Here is a 26,632-nt window from a genome sequence, read left to right on the forward strand (position 1 = left end):
ATAGGACCCAGGTCCGGTTATCTAATGAACAAGCTTAATCTCAAGACGGGGCATGTTGAAGAACCTATTGAAGAAGGTCCAGGTCCATGCCATCCAATGCCATCCAGGTCTATATATTGGTTCAGTTTAGAAACCAATTGGTCCAGGACATGTTTGGCTCCTTATGTCAAATCTAAACTTGCAAGTAGAACTAATCTCTACATTTTTATCATCCAACTACAAGCATTATTGATGTTATGATCTAGTATCCAAGAAAACTTTTATATCAAAACATATTATTTTTTATGAAAAAACAAATCTTTATGTTGTAAAGAACAAATCTGTCACATACCCCTCACATTGTTATATGTATATTTTATGTTATAAATTTTATATAAGCAACTTATTGTAGAATTTTCCTCACCCCCTCTTTTTTTTATCATAGTGAGATTTACCTTGTCAAAAAAATCTCTGAGTATCGAGGCTTGTGAGTAGGGATGGACATCGAGGAGCCATCTACCACCGAGGTGGTATCTCATGTGGTAAGTGGGGTTCTGTGCCAAGATGAAGGCCCAGGTTCGAATCCCTCTGCTACATGGTGCTTAAGAGATATCTGGTAGGCGTCTGCCTAACCCTAGTTTGCCTTTAAAAAAAAAAAAAAACGATGAACCATCTAGTACTCGACATGTTATGGGTCTGGCTGGGGCTGCATTTAGTAGTTTTTTTAATTATATGAAAAAACCACCCTCAGGATCATAGACCTAGCCATGTTGGCTTTGCATGTAGTACTTACGGTCACTGTCATGGCAGTGTAAATCTCCATGAGCTTACCTCCTTACCCTCAAGGAGTTGCCACGCTTCGGCTTGTGCAAGGGGTGACGCCATGGGATTTGAACCTAGACCACCTGACTAGTGAGCATAGTGACACACTGTTGTTTTTGTGTAAATATCAGCTACATCTCACGTTTTTTTCAGCCAAAAGAAAGAAGAAATTGAATAAAAATTTAACTTTAATTATTTTTATTAAAAAATTAAAAATCTAAACATTAAAAATAAAAAGAACAGAAAATTAAATTTTGTTGATATTTACCGAAAAACGGCTAGGTAATTTCTCGTATTTTTTTCAAAATATCGCCGGTACTTGTCACCCTGTGAGATTTAGCTGCCGTTATTTTGCCGTTTTAAACTTTTGTCAACGTGACCCGAATCCACACCGGACCCGATGCGAACCGACCCCGTCTGAGGGTTAACTCTCGCTTAAACCCTCGCCTCCACAGGCCCACCGACTCGGTTCCCCTCGAACTCCCGCTGCTGCGCGAAGTGTAAGATTTCCCGCCGCCTCTCTGTTCGTCTCCTTCATCCATTCTGATCGTAAGTGTGGATCTTCTCCTTTTAGGGTTTCAAAAACACCAATTTTGCGATACAAATATCATATTTTCATTACTTTTTGATCTTCTGCGACCCGTATTAAGAATCGAATGGGTCGATTTCGTCGATTACGTGTAGCAATTTCAGTTTCGGTTGATTATCTTCCTCTGTTTTGGTTCGTGATTCGATTGATGATTTCTTTTCGATTTTAGTTTGCGTTTTGGGATTACAGCACGGTTCGTCATGGCTAGCCATGGAGGTAACTTGAAGGTCACCTCCGTAAACGGCGTAAAGATTTACTCGGTCGCGGGGCAGAGATCGGTAGCGACGTGGATTCCGCCGAAGAAATTGAAGGCCCTTCGGAAAGATAAAGGTCGCGGTGACGGAATTTCATCGTTCTCGCGAGCTTTTGGATTTCCTCTTATTTTTCGGAGCTTTCTTTTGTGATGTTCAAATGGCAAATGCACGAGTCTTCTGAATCAATGTGCATCGAGCTGACTTTTGGAGGGTTTTTTTCCGCTTTTTTGTTATTTTTTGATGTATAGATTACAGGCGAAGAGTAGAATTGATTCAAGATTTGAGGTTCGAGACCGCGACGACTAAAATTAAAGTAACTCCAGATGGAGAGTATGTTATTGCATCAGGTGAATGTGCTATTCCAATGCTTAATTTGCTTAATATCTTTGTTGCATGTCAGTTCAATCTTAGGCAGCACAAGAATTTCCGGTACGAACCTTTTTCGCTTTCCCACTGTAAATGCATCTTCGAGATTGAATCGGCGATATGAACCAAAAAAGAATATCATTCTGGGTCTTCCACATGAATCCTTATCCTCCAATCATTTCTATCCAATGCCATGTCCTCGGTGAGGTTCAAAGCATTCATATCCTTTCCTATCATCTCCATCCATGTCTTCCTAGGCCTACCTTGACCTCTTTTAACTAATATATTTTCCCATTTCTCCATCCTTCTAACTAGAGCATCATTAGGCCTCCGCCGAATATGTCCAAACCACCGTAAACGATTCTCTCTCATCTTATTTTCAATGGGTGCAACGCCTACCTTCTTACGTATCTCCTCGTTCCGAATCTTATCTTTTATTGTATTTCCACACATCCATCTAAGCATACGCATCTCAACTACACTCATTTTTTGAATATGATGTCTCTTGGCAGCCCAACATTCCGTACCATATAATAAAGCGGGCCTAATAGTCGTCCTATAAAACTTTCCCTTCAACCGCAATGGCATCCTACGATCGCACAACACTCCAGTTGCACTTTTCCATTTCATCCACCCAACCTTTATCCTATGATTTACATCTCCATCAATTTCTCCATACTTTTGAATGATATATCCCAAATATTTGAAACAATCATGCACCAGTATTTCTTGCGCACCAAGCTTCACTACACTCCCATCACTACTTCGTTGCTTACTAAACCGACATTCCATATATTCTGTCTTATTCTTACTCAACTTAAAACCTCTTGCTTCCAATGTCTGTCTCCATAATTCTAACTTAGCATTAACCCTAGCTCTAGACTCATCAATCAAAACAATATCACCAGCAAACGACATACACCACGACACATTTTCTTGAATTGATCTCGTAAGCTCATCCATCACTATAACAAATAGGAAAGGGCTTAAAGCAGATCCTTGATGTAACCCAACCGTTATAGGAAAATTGGTTGTCACCCCTTCACAAGTGCGGACATTGGTTAGTACTCCTTCATATATATCTTTAATTATACTAATGTACTTGAGAGAAACACCTTTCTTCATCATTGTCAACCAGAGAACGTCCCTAGGTACTCTATCGTATGCCTTCTCCAAATCAATAAAAACCATATGCAAATCTTTGTTCCTCTCTCTATATCTCTCAATAAGTTGTCTAAGAAGATGTATAGCTTCCATAGTTGATCTTCCAGGCATAAAACCAAAGTGATTCTCCGATATCATGACAACCTTCCTCAACCTAGACTCAATCACCATCTGCCAAAGTTTTATAGTATGACTCATGAGTTTTATATCACGATAGTTTGTGCAATCTTGTATATCACCCTTATTCTTATATAGAGGCACCAAAATACTCTTTCTCTACTCATTAGGCATCTTATTTGTCCGCCAAATCTTGTTAAAAAGATTTGTCAACCATTCTAAACCTTTCTCTCCCAAGCATTTCCAAGCCTCGATAGGTATACCATTTGGGCCAACTGCCCTTCTTGATTTCATTTTCTTCAAAGCCTCTAAAATTTCTTTCGTTGCAAAAGTGAGAAAATTGTTTAAGATCGTGGGAAATTCAATTATCTGGCATGTTACAACTTACAAATCATTGCCGGGGTTTATGAAAAATGCTCATGAAAATTAATTTTAAAATATTTGTAATGCTGTTGTTCTTCTTGTTGCCCTAATACTAACATTGGTGACATTTTTCTGTTTTTCCTCCAAATAGAAATAATTTCATCTTAGATAGAAGTTTCAGTAAAGATGTATTTGAGAGCGTCAACACTTTGCTGTTTTGTTTTGGAATATTTGTAGCAAATGCATTTATCTAGAGAGACAATGATGTAGATTTCAGGACTAGCTTATTGGAGTTTGACATAGATTTCTCCCAAGAAATTCTTGTGGTTCTGCAACATCTTCATATCCTCCACCTAAAATCGATTTTCTGAAAACTAAGAACGAGGAATTGGTCCGTAATTTAATCATACATTTTCAGTTTTTTTTGGTCTTGCTGAAGGAAAACAATCTGCTGCCTGGCAACGTAAAGTAGAGCACCTTCTTGTGTCATGATTTGCCTTAACTAGAGACTGTTTGCCTTTAGAATGTGAAAATGTTGATTAATTATATTGTTCCAGTTCATGCAAGTCTGAAGATTGTTAAACCAAGAAACAATCTTAGGTGTTGGTGATGGGACCCTTATATATATATATATATATATATATATATATATATAGAGAGAGAGAGAGAGAGAGAGAGAGAGAGAGAGAGAGAGATGCATGTGAAATTTTATGTATATATAAAAATAAATAATATATATGTATAATATATATTATTATATATGAATATACATATATATATATATTATATGTATATATATTATATGCATATATATTCAGCCCGGCCCGTTTAGGCCCACGGGCCTAATGGGCGGGCTGTGGGCTGGCCCGAACCAGGCCTTTGGCCTGCCCCGTCAATTGATGGGCCGGGCTTTGACCGGCTGGCCAAGTCAACGGCCTGGTTCATAAGCGGCCTGGGCCATCCCGTTGCCCACCCCTACCTTTAAGGATGTGGTTGTTATCATTATTGATTGCGCCAATGTACTCACAGTGGAAGATAAATCTTTACTTGGCTTTCTGCTACAGTTTGTCATCAGCATTTCTGTGTAGGGGCCTCAGATATGGCTCTTGTTGACACGATTCTCAGCAAGGACTCTGATTGTGGATCCATTTTGTATTTGGAATGTTTGGTCAGCAGTTGATGATTTGGTTGGTTCTTGTTCACATACACACAAATATATATCCGTTCACAGGCTAATTTGTCTGTAGCTATGCTTGCTGTTTAATCCGTTGAGATTTGTCTGTTTTGAATGGTGAAGTTTTGATTTCCAGGTGTATATCCCCCACAAGTTAAAGTGTATGAGTTGAGGGAGTTATCATTGAAGTTCGAAAGGCACCTGGTTTCTGAGATAGTTAATTTCCAGGTGAATTTCTGTACTTATTGTTAAATGCAGTGGAACTTCTTTACCAGATTAGCTTTGATATTGAAAAAGCTTGCATTTGTATGATCTAGAGATTATCAAATTCAAGACTTTTTTTGATGTTGAATATGTAAAGAGTCTTACACACAATCAAGTCTACAAACAACTTGACAAAAGATACATTCACCCAATATGGTAAACCAAAATAGCATACAAAATGCTCCACAGCACAAACATAAGAATAGTGCATAAATGCACTTGAATCTGAATATGTAAGAGGTAAAACCCTCTACCTTTGTATTATATTTACAATGGGCAGCATGCCCTTATTTATAGAGATGTTACATGAGAGGAGCTATTAAAATAGCTGTTGGGATAGCTGTTGGGCTACTCCCAACAGCTCTAATTAGAGCCGTTGGGAGTAGCCCAACAGCTCTAATTAGAGCCGTTGGGAGTAGCCCAACAGCTCTATTCAAACAGTCAACATTTTGACAGAACCTGACAAAAAGGCTGTTGGCTGTTTTGACAGTCCAACAACTCTAGTCAATTATGACTGTTTGACAAAAAGACAAAAAAATAAGAAAGAAATAAAATTACAAAGACAAATAAATAAAAAAGTATGACAAGAATATAAGTATATACTTTAAATATATAGTTATATACATATATATATATATACATATACATACTCTTGTATTACAAAAAGTATGTATATATATATATAAAAAAATATATATATATATATATTCAAGTATATACATATATATGTCATTTTCTAACAGTCTCCCTCAAACTTATGGTGAAATCACCGAAAGTTTGTCAAGTAAAAAGTTGAATCTTGGTGAGCATAGTGCCTTGGTGAAGAAGTCAGCAAGTTGATATTCTGATGTCACATAGGGAAGACCAATAGTCTTCTTCAAATATTCTTCACGAACAAAATGACAATCCATCTCTATATGCTTAGTTCTTTAATGAAATGTATGATTTCGAGCAATGTATATCGAACTCTTATTGTCACAGCACAATCTTGTAGGATTCTGAAGGTGAATCCCCATATCTGAAATCAGTTGTTTGAGCCTCACGACTTCCATAGTAGTAGTTGCCATTGCTCTATATTCAGCTTCTGTAAATGATAATGACACCTTTTGTTGTTTCTTGCACCTCCATGAAATCAAAGATTCAACTAGAAATATACAAAAACCAATTGTTGAGCGCCTGCTATTTGGATCTCCTCCCCAATCAGCATCAGAATATGCAATAAGATCTAAGGACGAAGAGGACAAAAAGACTCCCTTATTTATAGTGTCTCTGATGTATTTAATAATTCTCATGACTGCACTCATATGAGCTGATGTTGGAGCATGTTGAAATTGACTGGCTATATGTACAACATGGGCTATGTCTGGTCTTGTAATACTTAAATACATAAGAGATCCCACTAGCTGTCTGAAGGGAGTTGGATTGTCCAAAGGAACTCCATCATCAGCTCGTATTTTCATTCCAACAATCTCTGGAGTATCAACAACTTTATCATCTGAAAGTCCTGACCTGTCAATAATATCTGAAGCAAACTTTGTTTGTGACAATATGTATCCTCGGTTAGAGTATGAAACTTCTATACCAAGAAAGTATGTTAGAAACCCAAGATTTGTCATTTCAAAAGAATTTTTTAAAAACTGTTTTACTTTCTTGATTCCCTCCTTGTCACTACCTGTAATTAACATATCATCAACATATAAAAGTAAAATTATAATACCAGCAGAAGAGTTCTTGATAAACAAAGCTGTATCAGTATAGCATGGTTTAAAACCATACCTTGTAATAACATTGTTAAAAGTATCAAACCAAGCTTTAGGTGCTTGTTTGAGGCCATATAATGCCTTTTTTAATTTAAGCACTTTACCTGAAGGAATTATTAATCCAGGTGGAATATCCATATATACTTCCTCATTGAGATTCCCATTTAAAAATGCATTTTTAACATCCATTTGAAATATATTCTAATTTTTAATAGCTGAAATAGCTACAAGCATTCGAACAGTGGTCATCCTGGCAACAGGAGCAAAAGTTTCTTCGTAATCTACTCCGTATTCTTGAGAATATCCTTTGGCAACTAATCTGGCTTTATGCCTTTCCAAGGATCCATCACTTTTGGTTTTTACTTTAAAAACCCATCTACAACCTATTGTCTTTTTTTTTCTATAGGTAAATCCAAAATTTCCCAAGTATTAGCATCTTTAAGAGCTTCTAATTCTATGTGCATAGCTTTTATCCATTCAGGTAAATTTTTTGCTTCATTGTAACATGAGGGTTCAAAATATGAGTGGATAGCTATAAGGCATGCTCTAGGTTTAGGAGAGAATGAATCATAAGACACAAATTTATTTGGCATTCTTGAGGTTCGTTCTGATCTACGAATAGTGGTTTGTTCTGAAGGAATTTCTGATGCTTCATGATTACTTTGATTTACACCTTCATTGAATGCATTTCGATTTCTTCTAGTGTATACTATTGGTTCAACTATTGTTCTATTTTCAATAAGAGGTTCTACATAAATATTTTCATCATTAGACAATAGTTTGAACAAGAAAGAATAATCAGAGTTTATGTCTTCTGACATGTTTTCTTCAAATCCACTTTCATTTTCAACAAAATTAACATTCCTTGAAATGAGAAGTTTATCATTTTTGGTATCATAACATTTAAATCCTTTTTGTGTTTCTGAATAACCAATGAACGCACAGGAAATAGCTTTAGAAGATAGTTTATCTCCTTTATCATTCAAAACATAACATTTGCAACCAAAGATTCTCAGTCTTTGATAGTCAGGTTGATATTTGAATAATTTTTCAAAAGGAATTTCATTAGATAAAGTTTTGGAAGGCATCCTATTTATAAGATATACTAAGGTTAATGCAGCTTCAACCCAAAGATTTTTTGGAACATTTTTAGCAATAAGAAGAGTTCTTGTAGTTTCTATAATATGTCTGTGTTTCCTTTCTGAAATTCCATTTTGTTGCGGGGTTCTAGGACATGATCTTTGATGTAAAATTCCTTCATTTTCTAAAAATTGTTTAAACTCATTTGACAAGTATTCTCCTCCAGAGTCAGTTCTGAGAATTTTGAGTTTACTTTCAAATTGATTTTTAATCATGTTATGGAATGTTTTGAAGGTTGTAAATACATCTGATTTATACTTAAGAAAGTAAATCCAACAATATATAGTAAAGTCATCAATAAACACAACATAGTAGGAGAATCCGCCTTTAGAGGCTACAGGAGCATGACCCCATACATCCGAATGAACTAATTCAAAAGGCATTGAGGAGTAAAAAGTTCTTTGACCATAAGGCAAGACTGTCATTTTACCAAGTAAACATTCTTTGCATTCAAAATTATCTTTACAAAGATTCTTGGTAATAGGTACAAAATTTAATTTTCTTATATTTGGATGCCCAAGTCTATGATGCCAAGTCCGTATGTCTTTTGTTTGGGCAGTGTTGCAAAACGATTCCTTTGGAATACAAAGGAAATCCATATAATAGAGATCTTCTTGCCTAGAACCTTCCCCAATCAATTTTCCGGACTGACGATCCTGCACCCAACATTTACTTGATGAGAAAATGACATCACATCCATGATCCGAGATTTGAGAAACAGAAAGTAGATTAAGATGAAGTTTTGGTATAAGTCTTATTTTCGGAATATAAAAGTTGTTATGTTTTGACAAATCATTTTTAAAAATTCCAACACCCTCTATTTCCAAGGCAGTACCATCGGCAGTGGAAACAAATGATGCATTTGAATTAGGTTGACATTCGGATAGTATAGATCTATGTGGGGTCATATGAAAAGAAGCTCCTGAATCAAGAAGCCAAGAGCACATACCAGGAGTAGAAGAGGTTGCAATGGCCGCTCCAGAGGTAGATCCTTTAAGCAGTGGTTGCAATGCCTCCGTCAGTTGAGATAATGATTTGGTGAGGTCTTTAAGATTCAAAGTATCTTCATCTTGTTTTGATGGTGCAGCCGCAACACGCTTTTCTTGAGGCCTATATTTGTATCTAGGACATTGAGGCCTAATATGACCGGGCTCATTACAATTATGGCAAATGATTTTTGATTCTCCTCGATTCTTATTAAAATGAGGAGGTTTATATGGCTTGATATAGTGTCCTGGTTTTGATGCGGCAAGTGCGCAATACTCTTCTTGACTATTGCTAGAAGTAGCAAGCACACTAACATTTTTACTCATGTTTAGCCTAGTCTCTTCTCCACTAAGTTTAGTGAGAATCTCATGAATAGGAGGAGGTGATGAAGATGATAGCAAGGAGGCCCTTGTTTGTTCAAACTCGGGTCTCAAACCATAGAGAAAAGCGAAAAGTCTCTCTTCTTCAACTTGAACTCTCCGCATTTCTATACACTTTCCTTCCCATTTGGGTTCAAATTGGGCAAGTTGGGTCTAAATGGAAGATAACTCCATAAAATAATCTCTTATATTCTTATCTCCTTATTTAATGTTTCTAACTTTTTCTTGGAGATAATACTTGTGAGCCATATCTTTTTCGGTAAACATACCTCTAAGATATTCCCATGCTTCATTTGCCTTTTTGTAACACAAAAGGTTTCAGGCAATTTTTGTCTCAACTCCACTAAGCATCCATGAAAGAATTTTGACATTTTTCATTTCCCATTCATCTAATTTTTTGTAGTATTCTTCCATGGCTTTGTTTTTTTCTTCAAGACTAGTCTCAACGTCATTTTCACCTAATGTAATTTTGGGAGTGGGTTCAAGAATAGTACCTCTTACAAATCCCCACAAACCTTGACCCTTGATGAATGTCTCCAAGTGTCCCGCCCAAATGTTATAGTTGCTTCCTTTAAGTTTGAATGGCGGAATGAAGTTGGAGTTGCTTGTATTGTGCGGAAAAAATTCACCCATGATGAATCCAAAGAAAAAAAGGAACCACCAATCACGAAAGAAAGAATGCACACTTTACGAGGCAGCTCACCAATGCACGGTTGATCATACACCAAGCTCTGATACCATGTAAAGAGTCTTACACACAATCATGTCTACAAACAACTTGACAAAACATACATTCACCCAATATGGTAAACCAAAATAGCATACATTTTGCTCCACAGCACAAACATAAGAATAGTGCATAAATGCACTTGAATCTGAATATGTAAGAGGTAAAACCCTCTACCTTTGTATTATATTTACAATGGGCAGCATGCTCTTATTTATAGAGAGGTTACATGAGAGGAGCTATTAAAATAGCTGTTGGGATAGCTGTTGGGAGTAGCCCAACAGCTCTATTCAAACAGTCAACATTTTGACTGTTTGACAGAACCTGACAAAAAGGCTGTTGGCTGTTTTGACAGTCCAACAGCTCTAGTCAATTATGACTGTTTGACAAAAAGACAAAAAAATAAGAAAGAAATAAAATTACAAAAATAAATAAATAAAAAAGTATTACAAGAATATAAGTATATACTTTAAATATATAGTTATATACATATATATATATATATATACATATACATACTCTTGTATTACGAAAAGTATGTATATATATATAAATATATATATATATATATATTCAAGTATATACATATATATGTCATTTTCTAACAGAATAATCATGCATATAGATGGTCTTCCTGCTTTTTGAAATTCTTCAGGTGGTTGCAACATAAGGCCAAAATTGGATTATGGAAAGTGTCTCCCATGAGATCACATAACATGATTCATCTGTTCTCCATGTGTTTTTGTGGAGTGGAGCAGTCCCACTAGCTAGTTCTTTTAGATTGTTTATATTCTTATTTAAATACCTTATTGTCCATCACAAATCTTGGTTGTGTCCAGATCTTTGTAGGAGCAGAGAGATAAACTTATTTCCTGGTTGGTCACAGACTCACATGATGATTTTGTTATATTGTCTATGCTGCAATTGATCCTCCATTACATCTAAAATCTCCCTTTCATTGTCAACATATTCTAGGTGTCTTCTTTTAGCAGTTAGTAAGGGTGGTCAATTACCAGATGTGACCAACTGAATGCTCTTAAAACATTTTATGTTTTTGCAACATCAATGTATCACTATGTCCAAGGAATTTTGACATTCCAAAGAATGTTGTACCTATTTCTTTGAAATTTAGTTAACTTTTCACATGGTGCTGCTGTTCACCTGATCGAGATAAGATGGTTTTTTTTTCTTAACATTTTTTTGAAATTATAATATTAGTCAGTTGTTTATGATCTCAAACTGTTTGCCAGAAATTGAGCACCACAACCATGCCTTCATGTGTATGCATATTTGTTGAACAACTGTTTGAGATCTCCTTTTGCTCTGTGGTTAATAGCTTTGGAACATTAATGACCATGACTGCTGTTCCTGTAGATGCTCACTGATGATTATTCCAAAATAGCTTTTCTATGTGCTGATCGCTCAGTTTGCTTACATGCAAAATATGGAAGCCACTACAGCTTAAGGATTCCAAGGTATCATAATATTCAAACTTTAGATAAGGTTGAATGGGTATAGTTTCTTGCTATCAACTTGAACAGATAGTCAATATTCATAGAAGAATTGAGTATCCGTGCATCATTGTGGTTAGTAATTTATGTTACCTTTTTATGTATCATTGTGGTTAACAACTTTTATATATTTCTTGTGTTTTGTCAATTTGGTGAATATTAGAGTTATTAGTGCAGTGTCATCCATAAATAAGTAGATAATCATCTTGAAATGGTTTTTTAGTCTTGTCATATATTTTAAGACTTCTTCTAATGGACATTTGGATCCTCAACCTTTGACCTTTGGAAGTGTGGATGGTGATCTTATTAGTAACTAGTAAGTACTTTAGGGCATGGATAAGAATGGAATTCTTATATTATTTGGGGATAGATTTTCTCACATCTGGAATTCCATTTTGGTTTGTGTTTGAAGATCTAATAATGGATGTGAGATCCGTTCATCACGTTAGATCAACATTTGCTAAACATATGCTTCCAATTCATTGGGTTCTATAATGAAATATATTGAATGGTGATTGTCGAATTGTAAGTTGTATGTTATCATTGAGCATATGCCAAGTGATTGTCTTAGTTGTGTAGAGACGTAGAGTGTCATTGTGGAACCAGTCCACTCAAGCATGCTGTTATTTAATTCTCCTGGTATTCTTTGTTCCTTCACAGTTCTATTGTGGATTGAGTGTCAATTTAGGTTATTGTTTTGGTAAGAAGGGCAATCATGAAAAGGTACATCTGTCATCTCCAAACCTAAATGTATGGAGCATGGTTTATCAGTTGTAAAGTTGTTTGATGTGAATGATTGCACTTAACAGGAAATAGTTGTGGGACACTTTTGCCGAAAAGGAGTTAAAAACATGCCATATCACAAAACTAAATATGATTGAATACACTGGAATACAAATATAATTGATGAACAAGCCATGGACATGTGAAGGGACTGATCACTGATGAGGAATGTATTTCCTTAGATGGGTACTTAAATTGTGGTATGACATTGTCACATGTTTTTGCTGGGATTGCTTAGTTATCAGATCCATTTATCTTGTCTGCAAAAGTTGATAGGAATTAGGAATGCAACAAAGACTGTATCTGTTGCTGAGGCCTTTGATTTAGTTGAGGTTTATATTGATTTCTCCAACTAGCTAATTCTGATGGAATTGCTAACCCCTATTCGTAAAGTGGTGGTCAATCATGTTAGCTCTATTTATTGGAAACTAACTTTGGTGGAGGCTGTGTTTTGCTGAGTAGATACTCTTCTTGTTTGGAGCATACTGCATGGCATCATCCTGAGATGTCTCTGAAGGTGCCTTTTATGTTTTTTGTTTCAGTTCTCATAATCCGTGGTAATCCTTTAACATGTTAATGAAGAGCATAAGATGCCACGATTGGTGAATGCCATAGATATTACACACATGAGGAAATTATCATGCTGATTCTGTTTCTAGCTTACTTTGCATGACTAGGATTGCAGGACTAGATGGCAATTTTTCCAGATGCCAGGGAGCCACCATTGAGTGGATTTTTTTTCCAAAATAGGGATGCCATGTGTTTCACTTTGCCTGGAAAGAGAAAAACCATGTATCTGCAGTGCAGAGGAGCTAAGGTGAAATCTACTATGAGATTTGAGCATATATGCTTCTATAGGAGTGGCAGAAGCCCAACGATGTCTCTGGGTTACATTGTTATGGTCTTACTTTGCCATAACACAGTGCTCTATTGCATCCAATTGCCTATTTTGTATTGTGAGGTTTGAAAATATTCATCTTTTCATTGCCTTTGTTTGGATGCTTGCTTTTAGTCAAATTACTAATACAGTGGAAGGACCTACACCACATTGTCCTTTGCGCATCAAGGTTCATGATGCTACATGTGAAGTCCCTTGTACCACACAGTTCTTTCTACAACATGCCAACGTGTAATGTGTATGCTTTGATTGCATATATAGCTCGTTTGCAGCTTCTTAGTCTATGCAGACTTTAAAATTTCCAAATTCCAGCCAATAGTTCTAGTTATGTCGATCTAATCAGGCCCTGATTCAACAAATCTCAGCAGTAAGCACAAGATACCATGTTTTGCCATAAACATGACAATCCCCCTAAACTGGAATGTATGAATCACCCTCAGCTAATATTGGTTCCAAAAATCTTGAATGGTTGATTCAACTCCATCATGGACTTCACTTCCATTATGATGAATTTTAAGCAAAATTCAAGAACAAATGCAATAATATTGTTTAGTTTCTTAATTTGTGCATAGCTAGTGAAGTGGAGGCCATTGTGTTGCCTTTTCTCATGTTGTATCAACTACAAATTCATGCTAGTCTATTTCCTGTTTATAATTGGTCAACATGTCAGAAAATTTGGTGTTCTGGTTGGTGGATTTGTGCAATCAGTTCAAGATCATTGTTTGCATTGTATTTTTTCTCTGTCACCAAGTTAACATATATCAGAAATCGCACACCTGTATGTTTGGTTCTTCTGTATCACTGCTGGAAGGGAGAGAAGGGAGGAGGTAGCCACGAGAAGCACGATTCTTAATCAATAAGATTCATGCCCTATTCCTTGATATATATATATATATATATATATATATATATAGTACACTGATCGGATCGGGTCTGTGATTCTTCAGTCCAGATCCGATATTCCAGATATCATCTATCATGTGAGGTTACAAGGATACGGGTCCAGACCTGGACCCGTATGTGCATATACAGTCTTAATAACATAAACGTCTATCTTCTATATGTGAAATTTCAATCTTCATGTGAGCATTTGCCGATCTAATCGATAGATTGATTCTAGTCTATTAGGACTGGCTAGAAAATCTTAACAGTTTGATGCATGATTGATCCACCTGACCCAGCTTAATTTGTGCTTTAGAGGCTTAAAGATTAAACTCTTTCATGGTTCATTGTGTTGGATAACTTGAGGTGTTTTTAAGTCGTTCCATGTCTATCTATTTCAGTTCTGACAATATATGAAGTAGATTAGGTTTGTAGACAAAATCTGAGGTGCTGCTAATATATGTCATTCTTTCTACTTGCTGGTTGATGTCCAAGGGGCTTTTTATTTGAATAATCTTGGTAGGTTAAGGCTTAACATGCTTCTGTCGCTTTCATCATGACCTTTGTCTATGAAGTATTAGATGGTTGAGTTTGCTTAGTTCGTTGACTTAGTGCCTTGCATTGGAACAAATTGCTGTAAGAGACCCCAAATAGCTTAGTTGGTGTACATGCTTTTTGGTTTGTGTTTTATGAAGCAAACAATCAGTGGAAAGGGTCTTTTAGGGTACACTGATGGCTCTGTGTTGTGAAAAGATATTTGCTGAATGTAGTTTTAATAATATGTCGTGGTTATTGGGCTTATAGAGAAAATACGGTGTATTATTGGCCAAATTTCTGTGGCAAGGAACTTCTATTTTTTTTAATCTAAGTGAGGGATAAATTGATGCATTTGTGACAGTAATTTGGCATCCTGTATCTTAAGTTCCTTGATATCATCCATATAAATTGCTTTATAGTGACATAAGATGTCGCTTTGGTCTTTTTTGGCTGGCATAGTAGCTTCTCTGTATTTTAGATTGAAATGTTTATGTATGCTGAATCACTGGGGATGTCCTATATGACACAGGATGGGAAGGGACATGGCATATGATCGGTGGTCTTGTGACCTTCTTTGTGTTGCTTCTTCTCCAGATCTATACAGAATAAACTTGGAACAAGTTAGTGTTTACTGTCTGTTACTTTAATTTATGTTACTGTGTCTCACTTTTCTGTGCAAGTATGGTATTTTGTACCTTGGCTCTTTTCTGGAATGGTGCATTACTGTCACAGTGAACCAGTTTGATAGACCTTAATGGAATGTTTACAGTTTCTATTTTTGGGTTGCTAGTGTGTTATGTTGTTGCAGATTTGCACTACCCTTTTTGGCTGGGGGAAGGTGTTGTGTTTGTATTGGAGATGCCGTTTTTTCCCCATAAGAGCCCCTTTTGCCTGTTAGTGAATCTGTTAATATTATCTGATAATAATCCTTTACTGTTAGAATTATCTGATAATAGGCCTTTATTGTAGCTATTGAAGAATTCCTGCCTTCACGGTATCATAAAAGCCTGGATTAATATCCTTTTTTCTGGAAAAAATGAGTATATTTGGAACAATATATTCTTGTAGACCTTTGTTTTTTCATTGATGCATGAATTTGCTGAAGGATCCATGTTACTAATTCAGTCTTGAAAATATCCAGGAAAATAGTACATATCCTTGCATTAGCATTTATCTAGTATCTGAAAGTGAATTGCAGTTTTGATTGAGAGGGAAATATCAGATAATGTGTATCTAAAACCATCTTGTACTGCGGTGCTTAGAACAGAGCAATAGTTGAAATTGCTCATTCTTTTTTGAGCACTCAATGCAGAACCTACTTTAGGTTCTTTGCATGCCCAATATTGCTCACACTAACCCCATATCTTAACTACACGAACATTGATTGCATAAATGACCTCTTGAATGCTGATACTGACCTAATGCAGCTGGTGTGATGTCATCATAAATGTGGGCAACATGCAAATAAAATCTTGACTCCTAAATGTTTTTGTTTTTTGGGGGTGGGGAGTTAAACCTCCACGGGAACTGCATTATTACACCAAAAGTGATATCAACCCTCTTAAAAGCCTAAGACAGAGGGCTAACCTTCAGAATCTCACAACAGATGACCAGAAATGGATTGCTTTTGTTGACACTGGTGGTGTTTGTTTTCCTCAGTTGAGAAATGCCTCGTGTTCACCTCGTGTATCATGATGTTATACCTTCATAACTTTTTTTGATGCTTGTAATGTTGCTTGCTTCTTGGAATGGTTTCACCAAAAAAAGTTGATCATAAATGCTTAGGCTTTTTAACCTCTGCTGTCTTCAAGCACAGGTGCCAATATTTAACTTCTTGAAACAGGTCCGATTTTGTGGTGCGCATTCTCAACATTCAGGCCAAAAGTAACAACATGACTATGGAATTTTAACATGAAATATGAAAATATTTTGTTAATAAAAATAAAAATAGCTAAAAGCTTTTACATGAATGTCAGAAAATGTTAGAAATTGAAAAAGGTGGAGATGGAAAATAACTGCAAAAGGGAAATTATGGGGAATATAAAAGGATCTCCCAATGCTGAGGATTCATGGTTTCATCACAGATTATTTTTAATGCAATTGCTCATTGACTGACAAAGAATTTCATATTAGCAGCACTGAAATGGTATTGGCCAGCTTTGGGCAAATTATGATCGTATTGGTGGAAGCAACAACCGTCTTAATAGATTAACAAACTGAATAAATGTACAATTTGAAATGAAATGGGGATCTTCGAAACACGAGCTTTGATTAACAAGAGCAAGTGTCAAGAATGACACTAAAGCATAACCCTTAAAAAGGGTATAACTGGAAACAAAATAAAAATAAAAATGTATTCTTTATTGATATGAAAAACCAATTGCTTAAGAAGCATTGGAGTGAAATACAAGAGGGGCTGCACCCCTTTATATACACAGCTGAAAGAGGACTCAATAGAGCTGTTGGGCACAGTCCAACAGCTCTATTTAGAGCTGTTGGAATGTGTCAGTCCAACAGCTCTATTAAGAGCTGTTGGACTGTGTCAGTCCAACAGCTCTATTGCTAGTCAAGTCTGGACAGGACTTGACTAGCAACAGTCATTCTAGTTCAAACTGAACTAGATGACATAAAGACAAAAAATAAAAATAAAGGAAAAAAATACAGAAAAGAAAGAAATTAAAAATGTATTTATATATATATATAATAATATAATATTATTATATATACATATATGTACAGTTTTACATTTTAACACTCCCCCTCAAACTTACGGTACAATGAGCGAAAGTTTGTCTAAGAGAAAGTGAAATCGGGGAGCAGCGAGAGGCTTTGTAAAGAGGTTTGCTAACTGATATTCTGAAGTGACATATGGCAGATCAATTATCTCGTGTAGATATTCCTCTCTGACGTAGTGACAATCCATTTCGATGTGTTTGGTGCGTTCGTGGAATGTTCTGTTACTGGCAATGTAGATCGCACTTTTGTTGTCACAACACATTTGTGAAGCCTTTGTTGCTTCAACTCCCATGTCAGCAAGCAGTCGTCGGAGCCAAACTACTTCCATGGTCGTGGTTGCCATGTCTCTGTATTCAGCTTCGGTGGATGAGAGAGATACCTTCTGCTGCTTTTTACACCTCCACGAGATTAATGATTCCCCTAAAAAGACACAAAAGCCAGTGGTTGAGTGTCTGTTATTGGGATCACCTCCCCAATCAGCATCAGTATATGCAATTAAATCAAGAGAAGAGGAGGAAGATAAGAAAAGTCCTCGTGAAAGAGAGGACTTGATGTATCTGATAATACGCATGACTGCTCCCATATGAACAGAAGTAGGAGCATGTTGAAATTGACTTGCTGTATGAACAGCATGTGCTATATCTGGTCTGGTAATGGATAGATAGGAAAGTGCCCCGACAAGCTGTCTGTAAGGAGTAGGGTCTGCAAGAAGTTCTCCATCATCAATCTTCATTTTAACATTAACAACTTCTGGAGTGTCAACTTTCTTATCATCAGTAATACCAGACCTGAAAACAATATCAAAAGCAAATTTAGTCTGAGATAATAAATATCCTCTAGGAGAATAAGCAACTTCAATGCCTAAAAAATATCTCAACAAGCCCAAATCAGTCATTTCAAAATGAGATTTAAGAAGTGTTTTGATTGTTTCAACTCCCTGTTTATCGCTTCCGGTGATGATCATATCATCCACATAGAGAAGAAGCACAATGATCCCTGCATCAGAATTCTTAATAAACAAAGCAGTGTCAGTTAAACAGAATTGAAAACCAATATCAATCATAACACGACTAAACCTATCATACCAAGCTTTTGATGCTTGTTTAAGTCCATAAAGAGCTTTTTCTAAGCGAAGGACTTTACCCTTAGGAATACTTAGACCAGGAGGGGGTTCCATATATACTTCTTCAACTAGCTTTCCATTTAAAAAAGCATTTTTGACATCCATTTGAAAAATAGACCATTTTTTGATAGAAGCTAAGGCAATTAAGGTTCGGACAGTAGTCATACGAGCCACCGGAGCAAAGGTTTCTTCATAATCAATCCCATATTCTTGGGCATAACCTTTGGCTACTAAACGGGCTTTATATCTTTCAAGAGTACCATCACTCTTGGTTTTAATTTTATAAACCCATCGACATCCTATAGTTTTCTTCCCTGGAGGAAGATCTTGAATATTCCATGTAGAAGCCTTTTCAAGTGCATCTAATTCAACTTTCATGGCTTCTATCCATTTGATATCATTTTTTGCTTGAAAATATGTGGATGGTTCTTCATATGAGTGAATTAATGCAATAACTGCCCTATATGTGGGTGAGAAAGACTCGTATGATACAAACTTTTCTGGAGGCCTCGAGATCCGGGATGATTGTCTAGTTGGAATGTTAGAATATTTCTCAAGTGCACATGGAGTATTAGACTCTTGTCGCCTGGAATATTGAATACTAGTATCTCTATGAACTTCTTCATTTTCAACATTAAGATCAATAATTCTTGGATCATCATCAAAGTTACAATCAAGGTCATATTCATCAGATGTTGATGTTAGATCTAGCAAAAAGAAGTACTCAGTGACGTCTTTTAATTTTCTAAAATCAAAGAAGCTCTCCTTTTCAAGAAAGGAAACATTTTTAGACACATATAGTTTATTATTTTTGAAGTCAAAACATCTATAACCTTTCTGGTTTTCAGCATATCCTAAAAAGGCACAGGGAATCGCACGAGGGGAAAGTTTATCATTTTTGTCAGTAAATATGAAACATTTGCACCCAAATATTCTTAATCTAGAGTAGTCTGGAGAAATGTTCATAAGTTTTTCAATGGGAGTGATATTTTGTAACGAAGAAGATGGCATCCTATTAATGAGATAGGTGGCAGTTAAGGCAGCTTCTGCCCAAAAGTCTTTAGGGACTTGATTTGCTATTAATAAAGTTCTAGTGGTTTCTATAATATGGCGATGTTTTCGTTCTGCCAGTCCATTTTGTTGAGGTGTATAAGGACAAGATCTTTGATGTGTGATGCCATGCAATTTAAGATAATTTTGAAAATCTGTGGATAAAAACTCTCCCCCTGAATCTGTGCGAAAAATAGTAATATCATTTTGAAATTTGTTTTTAACCATATTATGAAAAGTTTGAAAGTATGAAAATACTTCAGACTTGTGTTTGAGAAAGTACATCCACGTATGTCGGGAGAAATCATCGACAAAAATAACATAGTAAACAAATCCTCCTTTAGAAATTACTGGTGCAGGACCCCAAACATCCGAGTGTATTAATTCAAGTGGTCTTGAAGAGAAAAAGGTTCTGTTCTGAAATGGTAATCTTTTCATTTTGCCGAGAATACAATCTTTACAATCAAATGATTCAGAGTTACAAAATTTCCCTAGATTTGGAAAATGTTGGATTTTGGCTATATGTGGGTGACCAAGTCTCTTATGCCACATTTCCAACTCTATTTTTTGAATATTATAACAAAAAGCTTTCTTCGGCATTTCTAAAAAATCCATGTAATAGAGTCCTTCTCTATGGCCTTCCCCAATCAGCTTGCCTGACTGGCGATCCTGTACCCAACAACCATGAGAAGAAAAAGAAATATTACACCCATAATCAGAAATTTGAGATACAGATAAAAGATTTAAATTTAATTTGGGAACATGTCTAATTTCTGGAATAAATTTTTTTTTTGTTTTATAAATTTTTTCAAAATCTCCTATTCCTTCTATTTCAAGAGAAGTCCCATCAGCAGTAAAGACCTTTGACACACTTGTTTTATTTTTAACACATTTGGATAGACTTTGATTATTTGGGGTCATATGAAAAGATGCACCAGAGTCAAGAAGCCAAGAAATTTTACCTAAATCAGAAAAAGATGAGGCTGCTGCGCCGGTTGAAGCTTCAGATGAGGAAGAGGCACCTTTGATGAGAGGCTGAAGGATCTCCATTAGTTGGGCCAGGGAAACTGGTGCATCCTGATCTTTAGGCTCCGATCCAGCAATTGCAGCTCTTTTTTCTCTCAGCTCCTTAAGTTTGGGACATTGTGGCCTGTAGTGTCCCGGTTCATGACAGTGATGACAAATAACTTTCTTCTTATCATAGTCACCATTTTGTCGGTTAAAGTGAGGAGGCCTATATGATCGAACATGATTCCCTGGTCTAGACACGGCTAAAACGGAATCATCTTCAATTTTTAAAGAACCTTTCCGGAGACGATTTTCTTCCATTGTTAACTCTTCAATAGTTTCAACAATAGAAGGAATTTTTCCCCGGTGAAGTAGGGCCGATTTAGTGGTTTCAAATTCCGGCCTTAATCCAGTGATAAACTGGTAAAAATGTTTAACATCGAGTTGTTTCTGACGAAGCTCGATGTCTTCGGCACAATGCCACTTTGGTTCTAAAAGGGAAAGTTCTTCCCAAAGTTCGGACAACCCATTGTAATATTCACGAATAGTTTTGTCTCCTTGTGTCATCATTCGAACTTTTTCTTGGAGGTTGCACACGTGTGCAATATCTTTAAGGGAATACATATTCTTAAGGTATTCCCATGCCTTATCGGCATGATCAAATTTGGCAAGACTTGAGCATTTTTTAATGTCAACGCTATTGATAAGCCATGACATTATCTTCGCATGAGATATTCTCCATTTCTTCTCGTATGAGGCAATAGCCGTGATTTTCTCTTCTTCCGATAGAGGGACGTCTTTATCTCCCTCTTTTTTAGTAAGAGATAGCTTAGGTTCCGAATCGGAACCATCCACAATCCCCCATAAGCCTTTTCCCCATATATGGTGCTTCATGATTGAAGCCCATGTTACATAGTTCGTATCGCTTAGTTTCATAGGCATGATGGTGACTTTATCATTGTCATCCATCGATTACGAGAGAAAGAATAGGGATAGAAGAGAAAAAAGAAGGAAAATGAGAAAGAAAGAAAAAAAAAACAATACAACAAGATGTGAAATCTTCTCCAATGAAGTGATAAAACACTTCTCTTCAAGTGGCAAACACTTTTGCAAACGGGCACGGAAACCGAGGCAGCTTTTCCTCAAGATTTAGTACTTCCGCGGCTCTGATACCATGAAATGAAATGGGGATCTTCGAAACACGAGCTTTGATTAACAAGAGCAAGTGTCAAGAATGACACTAAAGCATAACCCTTAAAAAGGGTATAACTCGAAACAAAATAAAAATAAAAATGTATTCTTTATTGATATGAAAAACCAATTGCTTAAGAAGCATTGGAGTGAAATACAAGAGGGGCTGCACCCCTTTATATACACAGCTGAAAGAGGACTCAATAGAGCTGTTGGGCACAGTCCAACAGCTCTATTTAGAGCTGTTGGAATGTGTCAGTCCAACAGCTCTATTAAGAGCTGTTGGACTGTGTCAGTCCAACAGCTCTATTGCTAGTCAAGTCTGGACAGGACTTGACTAGCAACAGTCATTCTAGTTCAAACTGAACTAGATGACATAAAGACAAAAAATAAAAATAAAGGAAAAAAAATACAGAAAAGAAAGAAATTAAAAATGTATTTATATATATATAATAATATAATATTATTATATATACATATATGTACAGTTTTACATTTTAACACAATTCTGATATGTTCCTGGCCCACGGGGTTCGGACTAGATCCAAAACCAATTTCGGATAGGTCTCAACAGGTTAAACAGAAAATAGGTTCAGTTGAGTTGGGGTCTGTCAGGTTTTACTAAAATATTTGATTCTCCTAAATGGCTGGCAGAAAAATCCCAAATTTTCAGGGATTGATCTAGACACGTCTGGGAAGGCCTGGTTAAAATTTGAGGATCTAACTCTACGGGGTTTGGGTTTTATGAAGTCGGGAATAGAAAACGGAAATCAGGACAGGACTGGGTCTCAGGTTTGGCAGGGGTCATAAAATAGGTTGGCTGTCCTAACTGGGTCGGAGTTTGGGGATGATTTTTGGCAGAGAGGCTGACACTTATGAGTTGTGGTTCAAATTTGATAACCAAACTCATTCTGGTTAGGGAATTATGACTGTTCAAAGTTGGTCCGGATTCTGCGTTTATGAGTAGGCTGAAACCAAGCCTTAACTAGGTTCACACAGTTTGAGAGAGTTCTTAGATGGGTTGGGGCTTAGGACAAAAGCTGAGACCACTTACTGGACTAAGGTAGGCTTGTTGGGGATGGTCTACGAAGGTTGACACGGCTGGGATGGTACTGCACGGAACACACGATTTCACCCGGTAAGCTTTTGAGTCCACCGAATGGGATTGTTGCACCTTGAAGATGGAGGGCCTTGGCTGCAGCCTTGGCCCTCTTATGATGAACAGACCCACTAGGGATCAACCACCACACTTGAGTAAGGTCTAGACCTTACCGAGATAAAGAGATATTTAGCTTACAAAATGGAGCCTCTATTTATATGCTCAAGGGGGGCTCAGAAAGCCATCACCTGTTACAAGATTTCATAAAAGCAATTGGGAAATTCTAAGAGTCTTTTTCAAAAATAGGTAAAACTTCCCTTGGCTTAGAGTTAATACCTAAGAGGCCTCATAACCACCTTGAACGACCATCTAGGCACCTCCCAAGGGGAGGTCGACACCTTTGTGGGCCCCACTAGGGCCAGATGGCCCCTCCTTGGATCCGGGTCCACCTTTGCCGATCCGCTCCGCCGCATGCTCCACTCCATGCTCCGATCCACCCAAGGCTGGTTTGGGTTGGTTCTCTTCTTGCTCCAGTCCATCCAATGCCGATACGGATCCGGTTTCAAATGGGTCTGTATCAAATTCTCAGATCTCTCCTATCTACTTGCATTTACTTCTTTGCAATAATTAGTTATCATCAATCAACAGTCAAGATCACATGCTAAGAAAGAGGAGAAAGTAAAGACCCATGACTTGCCATTGTCTGTGTAGCTTATATTATCAAACCTTGTTCTATTTTAGTGCAAGGTTCATTATCTCTTTGTAAGGCTTGCTGATTGTTTTATTTGAGAGTACATCGTGTTGTCCATTGCAAAGTCACCTTCTCTTGTTTAAACTGAAATGGTAAGGTTTAATTCTTCTTGGAGATGTTAAGCAGTTGTTGACACTGATTGAGATTTGCTGTGTGAGGTTTTCTTGAGATTGTTGCGTAAGTGTGGACTGCTTAGTTTACCAAAGTTTGTTGCCATCACTTTCTTTTGTGTGAGCCTGGTGATAGCTACAAGCGCTAATTTTTGTTTATAACTCTCAGGGGCGTTTTCTCCCCTCCCTCAGCACTCAGTCTCCCGCTGTAAATGTTGTTCGCCAGAGGTTATTTCTTACATGGAGCTTTGATAAGTTTATGCTTCACTTGGTGTTTTTCATTTGTTTTGATGCATATTTGTTGTCAAATCAGTATGATCCATGGGCTGGTTGCATGTGGTGGTGAGGATGGTTATGTGGAATGCTTTGACTTGAGAGCAAAATCTGCAGTTGGCAGGATCAATGCTGTGGAAGCAGCTGGTGATTTTGATGAGGTAGTTGTGTGCACTATTGTTCCTTATCTCCATTACAATCTCTGAAGCAAAGTGGTTTAATTCTTCATTTTCTTCTGCCATCATGTAGGAGATCACTGCTTTACAGTTTGATGATATTGGAGGTTTGCAGATGGCAGTTGGAAGTAGTGCTGGAAAGGCAAGATGGCACACATTTGCTGTCCTTTATGGCCTTTGTCATGACCTTTTGAAATGGCATGTAGAAATAAGTTATTCATCAAGATTTGCCAATGTTAAATTAATTACTTCCATGTTGCTATGTTGTTTCTTAAGAACATGACCTGCTTGTTTTACCTTGTATAGAGCGCCATATTTGAGAATTGAGAAGCATAAAATTGAATCATGTTCTCATATAAGTGAAATTTCTTTATATTTGCTGTGTAAGATGTTGAAATGGTGTTAGAAACCTGCAAACTACAAAATTCAAGCCAATGGCATGTGACAAAAGTCTAAATTCACAGAGTAGGATCTTGAGTATTAAAGTCCATGATTTGAAACATGCATGATGTGTAGGAAGCTACAAGATGCGGCTTGGGATCTAGCTACTTCATTTGATTCTCTCTGCTAGTCTGCTCATTCAGTGCATATTATTTTTCTTTAAGAGAATTTAGTGCATGTTATATATTGAGCATAATGATGAGGTGACAGAGTCCGGTAAAACAGATCCTACAAACTGGCTCATGACAAGTTGATATGCATACGAATAGTCAACTGTGAACAGCAGTTTCAATTACAATCTCTATTGATAGCTCTTGGTGCTTAAAGATTGCTACTTGTTCTCTGTTTTCCTGTTCTTCTTTTTTATAATTATTTACTTGAAAATCATTATTTTTCTAAACATAAAATAGATTCGATCAAGTAATTTATGGATGTTCTGATAAATGTTGCCTTTCATTATATTTCATAAACTGTATGATGCTTTTGGTGCTGATGTGCAGATTTTAATATATGACTTGCGGCAGTCATCACCTATTCATGTTAAGGACCATATGTGAGTAAAATCTATTAAACACTATAGCTAATGATTCACGTTTCTCATGTTGAAGTTTTAGCTATTGAAAAAATGCCGTTAAGCTCTTTCTGAAAGCCCTCTTTTCTTCAGGTATGGAACTTCTATCTTGGATATCAAGTGGCACCAGACATTGAATACCGGCCGTCCAAACATGATAACTACCGACAAGCAAATTGTTCGAATTTGGGACCCTGAGTCAGTAAGGGCTCTTTTTGAAGCTGAAAATTATGCTAATATATTTCCTACAAAAATTGCATTGATACTGAAAAAAAAAAGAAATCCATTTTGGTGCTTTTTTTTTTGGAGAAGAAATAAAGTGAGGCTCGGTGCATTTGAGTGTTTAAAATTTCTTGAAGATGCACAAGACTTTCAACAGCTCACCAGTGTCAAATGTACTGATGTTGTGAAGACTAGAATATATCTATGGTTAGGTTGGTGCATGTTGCAGTTGGCATTTTACTATTTGCAAACCAATTCAAGGTGGAACCAGCATATCTAGCCAAGGTTACCTGAGTCATAGAACAAGGTGGTCGATGACCATTTAGGTCACATATATTGGGTTGTGGGCTCACTAACAACCTGGTATACTGTTTTTGCATCCATGCATTCCAAAGTCCTCTTTTAGATTCCCCTTTTTATTTTTTATTTTTATTTTTATACTTGGTAGAGGATGGGATTGTTGATGTTGGGACCATACTGCTGATAGTTATAAACAGTATCTTGTCGGCCATATTTCTTTTGAAATGTTACCAAAATAGCAAAATCTTGTTTCCTTGCATTTCTATCAGGAGAATCTTGAAAAAATAAACATATTAAAAAATATGGAAAAAAGGAATACATATTACAGTTGTGACTTTATCATTTTAACTACTATTTGGTGTTGCCAGCTTTTTCCAACCTCTAAGATTTTGTCTCTTACGATTGCCAATAGGTTCCATTATTTTAGGGTTTATCCTATATCACTGATCCTATGGCGCCTATTAAGGTGGAACCTTTGTTTTGATAGAGATAAGGGTCTCTAGGGAAGGTTCCTTCCAATTTTCACGGTCAATAAGAGACAAATCCAATAGACATGATATGATGATCAAACCATATCAGTCATCATGTAAAGGTAATTGATTGCTAAGTTAATATATGTATGTATGTATGGCCCTGATCTTTTTCTTGTGTTGCTTGTGCGCGGGTTTGGAAAAAGTAAACCATCTTCAGGATGGTAACTACATACATACATACATACATACATACATACATACATACATACATACATACATACATACATACATACATACATACATACATACATACATACATACATACATGGATGTGGTGCAGGGATGATAGCTACAATTTGTTACCATGGAGATGATGATGGATTATAAACTCGATCCTACCCTAGCATGCTG

The 26,632-nt window shown here is 36.6% G+C and overlaps 1 protein-coding gene across 1 annotated transcript in view; it reads left to right on the forward strand.

Annotated features, from left to right (window-relative positions):
* Positions 1–1,268: 1,268 nt before the first annotated feature.
* EDA7 (embryo sac development arrest 7) overlaps positions 1,269–26,632 on the forward strand; it is a 44,659-nt gene continuing 19,295 nt past the window's right edge. The window contains exons 1-11 of the mRNA XM_090001543.1: positions 1,269–1,350; positions 1,560–1,720; positions 1,893–1,991; positions 4,965–5,056; positions 11,461–11,561; positions 15,227–15,317; positions 23,935–23,993; positions 24,079–24,199; positions 24,288–24,356; positions 25,156–25,208; positions 25,320–25,428. Of these exons, the coding sequence (XP_089857669.1) occupies positions 1,591–1,720; positions 1,893–1,991; positions 4,965–5,056; positions 11,461–11,561; positions 15,227–15,317; positions 23,935–23,993; positions 24,079–24,199; positions 24,288–24,356; positions 25,156–25,208; positions 25,320–25,428 (924 nt within the window). The 5' untranslated portion in view covers positions 1,269–1,350; positions 1,560–1,590. The remainder of the gene's footprint in view (positions 1,351–1,559; positions 1,721–1,892; positions 1,992–4,964; positions 5,057–11,460; positions 11,562–15,226; positions 15,318–23,934; positions 23,994–24,078; positions 24,200–24,287; positions 24,357–25,155; positions 25,209–25,319; positions 25,429–26,632) is intronic.

The sequence above is a fragment of the Nuphar pumila genome, chromosome 3 (genome assembly GCF_984573655.1).
Source record: "Nuphar pumila chromosome 3, dmNupPumi1.hap1.1, whole genome shotgun sequence".
Lineage (NCBI taxonomy): Eukaryota > Viridiplantae > Streptophyta > Magnoliopsida > Nymphaeales > Nymphaeaceae > Nuphar > Nuphar pumila.